Source organism: Piliocolobus tephrosceles, unplaced genomic scaffold, assembly GCF_002776525.5.
Source record: "Piliocolobus tephrosceles isolate RC106 unplaced genomic scaffold, ASM277652v3 unscaffolded_17417, whole genome shotgun sequence".
Classification (NCBI taxonomy): Eukaryota; Metazoa; Chordata; class Mammalia; order Primates; family Cercopithecidae; genus Piliocolobus; species Piliocolobus tephrosceles.
The window spans coordinates 1-6259 of record NW_022299218.1 but is presented as its reverse complement, the minus strand read 5'-3'; the positions used below and the strand labels follow the sequence as shown (position 1 = coordinate 6259).

General features: G+C 50.5%; 1 protein-coding gene across 1 annotated transcript; it reads right to left on the bottom strand.

Annotated features, from left to right (window-relative positions):
- Window positions 1-451: 451 nt before the first annotated feature.
- On the bottom strand, window positions 452-2120 carry LOC113220955 (NACHT, LRR and PYD domains-containing protein 1-like). The gene is made up of 2 exons (XM_026450314.1): window positions 1776-2120; window positions 452-1313 (listed from the first exon to the last, which is right to left on the bottom strand). Exons 1-2 carry the CDS (start codon window positions 1983-1985, stop codon window positions 1086-1088), a joined length of 438 nt encoding a protein of 145 aa, XP_026306099.1. The 5' UTR covers window positions 1986-2120; the 3' UTR covers window positions 452-1085.
- Window positions 2121-6259: the final 4139 nt, after the last annotated feature.

Here is a 6259-nt window from a genome sequence, read left to right as displayed (position 1 = left end):
CCATCTCAGCCTCCCAAAGTGCTGAGATTACAGGTGTGAGCCACTGAGCTACGGCACCTGGCCCGTAACGGCCTTTTGACTTGTCTCTCTGCTTTCACTCTTGCCTGCTTATCATTCATTCTCGCCCAGCAGCCAGGGGCATCTTTATGAAAGTAAATCAGGTCTTGTTTTTTTTTTTTTTTTTTTGAGACAGTCTTGCTCTGTCACCTAGGCTGGAGTGCGGTGGTGCAGTCTTGGCTCACTGCAACCTCTGCCTCCTGGGTTCAAGTGATTCTCCTGCCTCAGCCCCCTGAGTAGCTGGCATTACAGGCATACACCACCATACCCGGCTAATTTTTGTATTTTTAATAGAGACAGGGTTTCACCATGTTGGCCAGGCTGGTCTCGAACTCCTGACCTCAAGTGATCCACCCGCCTCGGTACCCAAGGTGCTGGGATTACAGGTGTGAGCCACGGCGCCTGACTGCAAATCAGGTCTTGTATTAGCATGTTTGTGACCCTCAAGAGCTTACCATTGCACTTAGAACAAAGTGCAAACTGCACACCAGGGCCAATAGGGCAGATGAGGCCTGGAAGACCCTGCCTCTAATCTGACTCATCTCTTGCTATACTGACCTCTTTCTTGTCATCTGGAGGTGTCAAGCTTGCTCCCACCTCTACGCCTCTGCACACATTCCTTCTGCCTGAAACGTTCTTCCACAAATCTCCGTGTGGCCTGAACCAACGCCCAATCTAAAGAAAATCTTCGTTTCCTTAGATCTTCCTCAAATGTAACCAAGGCCCAAATCCACAGCAGATTCTTTCTAACACCCTTTACTGAGACACCCCAGGGTTCCCCATAATATGTGTTCTGCCACTGCAACGAGTAATAAACCCAGTGTGTTTGACTACAGGTTTGTGTCTGGTGGTCTGGACTAGAGGACATTGATGACCTATAGCTCAAACACTTCCCAGTGTCCCCAAGTCAAACCCCATCATCCTTCTCATCCTGCATGTGATCCTCCCTTCTCCGAACTTTCTTTCTCCCAGTCTTGGAAGCATTCCCACTTTCCCTAAATCCCACTCACTTTCTGTTCCACCTTGATTTATCCTGTCCCTGGGAAAGCCCCGAGACCTGCCCCACAGGCATTCCGAGGTAGGACTTCTGTTCGCAGTGAAGAGGCTGACACTGAGCTGCTCACCTTGGGGAGTATCTCCAGCATCCCTGAACCAGACCCAGACACGGTGTAACGACAGCCCATATAAAGTGGGGTCAGCGGGGGTGGCTTGTGGATTCGCACAAACTGGAATTTCGTTTCTTCATCATCTATGGCCTACGGAATATAGGGAACAATGATTAAGGCAGGCTTCTGCCCTGTGGAATGTGGCCTGAATAGGGGGGATGGTGCATCTGTTTGTGGACAGAGTGGGACTGAATCACCCCTGCCTCCCTCCCCGCATGCACTGCTACACAGACAGCCCTCACTTGGTCTTTGTTATCTTCAGGATGGGAACAGGGTTATTGTTAAGAGAAGTCAGAATGGGGAAAGGCTACAGTTTTAGCCATGGGAGCCTCCAATCCTTTGATTCCTGGACAGGGGCTACAAGAAACTGTCCAAAGATGGGAGATGAGTCCATGACTGAGAAGGGATGAATTGTTCACCCACTTCAAGGTTCTCCTGTACAAGAGGCCCAACCTTAGTCCCAGTTGAAGGCCCTCTAGGGGGCTCTCTGGCTGCATTTTGTGTTTACCCGTCAACCCACCGTGGCCCAGCCTTTCTGGCTCTTAGTGTCACCTTCCGAATGGAGCAGTCACTTGGGATCAGGTAGAGGTGGAAAGTGACTTCCTCAGGATGGAGGCGGTGGTAAAGCAACACCAGGGAGTTGACGGGAAAGAAGTGCAGGATACTATGGATCACTTTCAGGAGGACTCCCAAGGGGGAGAAGCTGGGGTTTTCCAGAACTATGTGATGCAGCTCCACCCTGGCTGGCTTCTCCAGGAGCATCCCCTCCTCTTTAAAGTGGGCCACTTGGAACAGGGATGTGTCCACATGGCCCCCTGTCAAAGAATGGATTCAAGAGGCACAGGCTTATTTTTATTTATTTATTTTGTTGAGACAGAGTTTCCCTCTTGTTGCCCAGGCTGCAGTGCAACGGAGCAATCTCAGGTCACTGCAACCTCTGCCTCCTGGGTTCAAGCGATTCTCCTGCCTCAGCCTCCCGAGTAGCTGGGATTACAGGCACCCACCACCACACTCGGCTAATTTTTGTATTTTTAGTAGAGACGGGGTTTCACTATGTTGCCGAGGCTCGTCTTGAACTCCTGACCTCAGGTGATCCGCCTGCCTCGGCCTCCCAAAGTGCTGGGATTACAGGTGTGAGCCACTGCGTCCAGCCTAAGAGGCACAGATTTAGTGTTGTTACTGAGTCAGGATTTGCTGGTACCGTAGGATCCCAGGGCTTAGGCTCAGGTACCTTCTTGAGGGAGCCCAGTGCTATGGTCTTGAATATGTGTGTCCCCCTACAATTCATATGTTGAAATTCTAACCCCCAAGGTGATGGTATTAAGAGGTGAAGCTTTTCTGGGAGGTGATCAGGTCATGGCGGTGGAATTCTCATGAATGGGATTAGTGCCCTTATATAAGAGACTCAAGGGCGCTTCCTTGCCCCTTCCACCCTGTGAGGACACAGCTAGAAGGCTCCATCTATGAGGAAGAGGACTCTCACCAACACACCAAATCTGCTGGCTCCTTGATCTTGGACTTACCAGGCTCCAGAACTGTGAGAAACAAATTTCTGTTATTTATAAGCTACCTAGTTTATGGTATTTTGTTATAGCAGCCTGAACAGGCTAAGACACCCAGCAGGGGGAAGAGGGCATTTCTACGCCTGGGGTCTTCAGAGGCTGTGGGAAATTGTGCCACTAGGCGGCAGCACTTAGGATTGCTGAACTCCTAAGTGGGAGCTCAAGGATCACCCTTGAGCCAAACTTATACACAAACCAAGCCCCTGGCCCGGGAGCTGGGAAAGATATAGAACCTTTAGTTGCCTGTGCTGGTGTGGATTCTCCATGAGAATGATGCTGTCAGGTTTGACTGGGCAGGTAGAGAACGAGGAGGAGGAAGGGGCAGTCGGAAAATGGAGTGACCAAGGTGTTTGGCCACTTACCATTCAAACTCATCTTTTTAGGAAGAGCCTCTTCCTCCAGCACTGCGTGGGTCTTGGCAGGAGGCAAGCCGAGCCCCCCACTCAGGATGCTGCTACTCCCCGGCAGCAAGGACACAGGTGTGTGACCAATACTTGACTAAGTGTTTGTCCCTAACTGGGACCTCAAATCCAGAGGGGTGAAACACAGATGCAGAGAGAGAGAATTCTGGCAGTAGCAGTTGGGTGAAGAGTCCAGTGGGAGGCAGGTGTGGTGGTGCACACTCATTATTCCAGCTACTTAGGAGGCTGAGGTGGGTGGATCACTGGAACCCAGGAGTTCAAGGTTGCAGTGAGCTAAGACTGTGCTGCCGCATTCTAGCCTGGGTGACACAGTGAGACCCTGTCTCAAAAGAAAAAAAAAAAAAAAAGGAAAAAAGAAAGAAAAAGAGCCCAGCGGCTCCTGGGCAGGAGGGTCCTACAGTAGCTGTGTCTGCAGCCTGTCTCCATATTTTCTTGATGTGACCTTGGCTCTGCCCTTGGTTTTTCTGAGTCACTGGGTCACTATTTCCTCTCCCCCGCTTAGATTTGTTGCTAAGTCTATGAGTTAGTCAATAACCTTTCAGTGTATCCCTTTTCGCTTAAATCAACCAGAATTGGTATCTTTGATTGCAGCCTCTGACCAGCGCCAGGACGTTGAAGTTACCAGAGAGCTTGAGGGATGAACACTGGTAATGGGAGAGACACTGGCCTAGGGATCAGGAGTCCCAGCTCCATCCCTGCATTGCCTGGTAACTGCTGCAATGCAAGTGGTTTCTGGGCAATAAGGCATCCAGCAAGCTGGACAAGGCCCTTAGTCAGATGTCAATCCCAGAAGGGGCCATGAAGACCGTTCCTTAAGTTTTCTCATTTAACTGCATTTTTGGGATGAAAAGAAAGTCATAGTGGTATCTATCATCTGAAAAAAATGAGGAAGAATTCACCTATGAATCTTACCAATCAAACAATACAACTGTTCTTTTTTTCTTTTTTTGAGACAGAGTCTAGCTCTGTCACCCAGGCCGGAGTACAGCGGTGTGATCTTGGCTCACCACAGCCTCCATCTCCTGGGTTCAAGTGATTCTCATGCCTCAGCCTCCCGAGTAGCTGGGACTACAGGCATGCACCACTGCGCCTGGCTTTTTAGTAGAGACGGGGTTTCACCATGTTGGCCAGGCTGGTCTTGAACTCCTGACCTTAGGTGATCCACCTGCCTCGGCCTCCCAAAGTGCTGGGATCACAGGCATGAGCCACTGCGCCCGGTCACAGTATAACTATTCTTAGCATAGGACACCTGCATCCCAGTCTTTCTCTGCAGCAACACCTTTTCCTATTTTTATCATAGTCCATGACGTTTTGTCTCTTGTTCCCCATGGCAGTTTAACTTGTTGCAAGGACGCTGGACCTTTTAATTACCACAGCCTATGATCCCTGCTAGTGGATGCACCACCCTGTGATTCAGCCTGTTTCTCATTTCAGTGTTGAGTTTGCTTCCAACTTTTCACTATGCTAAATAGCACTGCAATGCACATATTCTGCAGAAAGCTGCTATTTCCCTCGTGTTCTTGCCTTGAAATCAATCAGTACCAAGGGATGAGGAAAGCGTGTGAGGCGGTAGGACCTCCTTCAGCCCGCAGTTGCTTCTCCCTCACATGTCAGCCGAGGGAACTGAAATCCTGGGAGGAAAGTGCTTTTTCCAGGGTCACACAACCAGCCATGGACTCTGACCACTGTCTGTGGCACTAACAGATGCTCGGTGCCACTTGAATTATCGCTGAATTCCAGAAGGTGCTGGGTGTCTCCAACTTACCTTCTTGCTAGGGTGACCAACTGTCCATGCTTGCCCAGGACCGAGAGGGCTCCTGGGGGTGCAGGACTGTCAGTGTTAAGATGAGCTGGTCACCCCCCTTCTTGTACATATTGCCCTTTCCATAGATTGTGGTAGTCACCTCATCCAAACCTGACAGTATGTTTGTGCTGATAGATTGGAGAGAGAAGGGAAGCAATGGGGGAAGACTGTGGTCTGAAGGAGATGAAGGTTGAGTGTTGACTGGGCAAGTCTCACTGGCAGAAAGACCTACCTGGAGCTGCCTTTGGCTGGTTGCACTAGAAAAATTTAGAAAACGCTATCATGAGGGAGGCATGTTTCTGTGGGTCTGGGGTCCAGGACTTTGCATCTGCTCATTACACAAAAGCTGACTGAGTAGGGACAATGTGCCAGGCCCTGTGGATGTGGCTGTGAACAGGAAAGACATGGGGACTGCAGTTCCAGAGCTTGTGGCCCAATGGGGAATACAGGCAGCAAATAGAACAATGGACCAAAGCATCACAAGTGCTCCGCCAACGGCAGCCCGTCAGCTCCTTCCTCCTCTCCCAGCCGCATACCCAGTGTTCGCCTTGGGACATTGCTGCTCCTGCTGTCCAGGAGCCTGGGGACTCTCCCTCCTTTAGATGCTGCCCTTGGGCCTGTGGCCTGATATCTAGCCATGCCCTCCCTGCTAAGTGTGTGGTCAGCACTGTCCAGGCTCAGATGGCGGGCACAGTGGCTCTCCTGCTCAAGCAGGGACAGTGGGACCCACATCACATGAAAGTGGGACACTCGAGGGTTGTCTAGCAGAGCAGCTAAATGATACGGACTGCCTAGCTTTGACTCCCAGTAAGGGCTTTTACTGACTGTGGGACTCTGAGCAGATTACTTGCCCTCTCTGTGCATCATCTGTAAAGTAGGGCTGATAACAGCATCCCCCTCTCAGTGTCACTGTGCAGATTGACTGGGTTTGTGTCTATAAAGCCCTGGGATAATAAGGGCTGCTTGCTCATATTACAGATAAAATGCAGCTTGACCAAATCTATCCACCTGGCTGTGGTGGTTCTTTCTGTTTCTTCCTCAAAACAACTTGACCCAGTTCTCTTGGTAACTCTTGGGGTCTGGGAAGAAAAAGCTACTAATTTTTCTTTTGTTTTTTTGAGACAGAGTCTTGCTCTGTCGCCCAGGCTGGAGTGCAGTGGTGCGATCTCGGCTCACTGCAAGCTCCCCCTCCTGGGTTCACACCATTCTCCTGCCTCAGCCTCCTGAGTAGCTGGGACTACAGGCGCC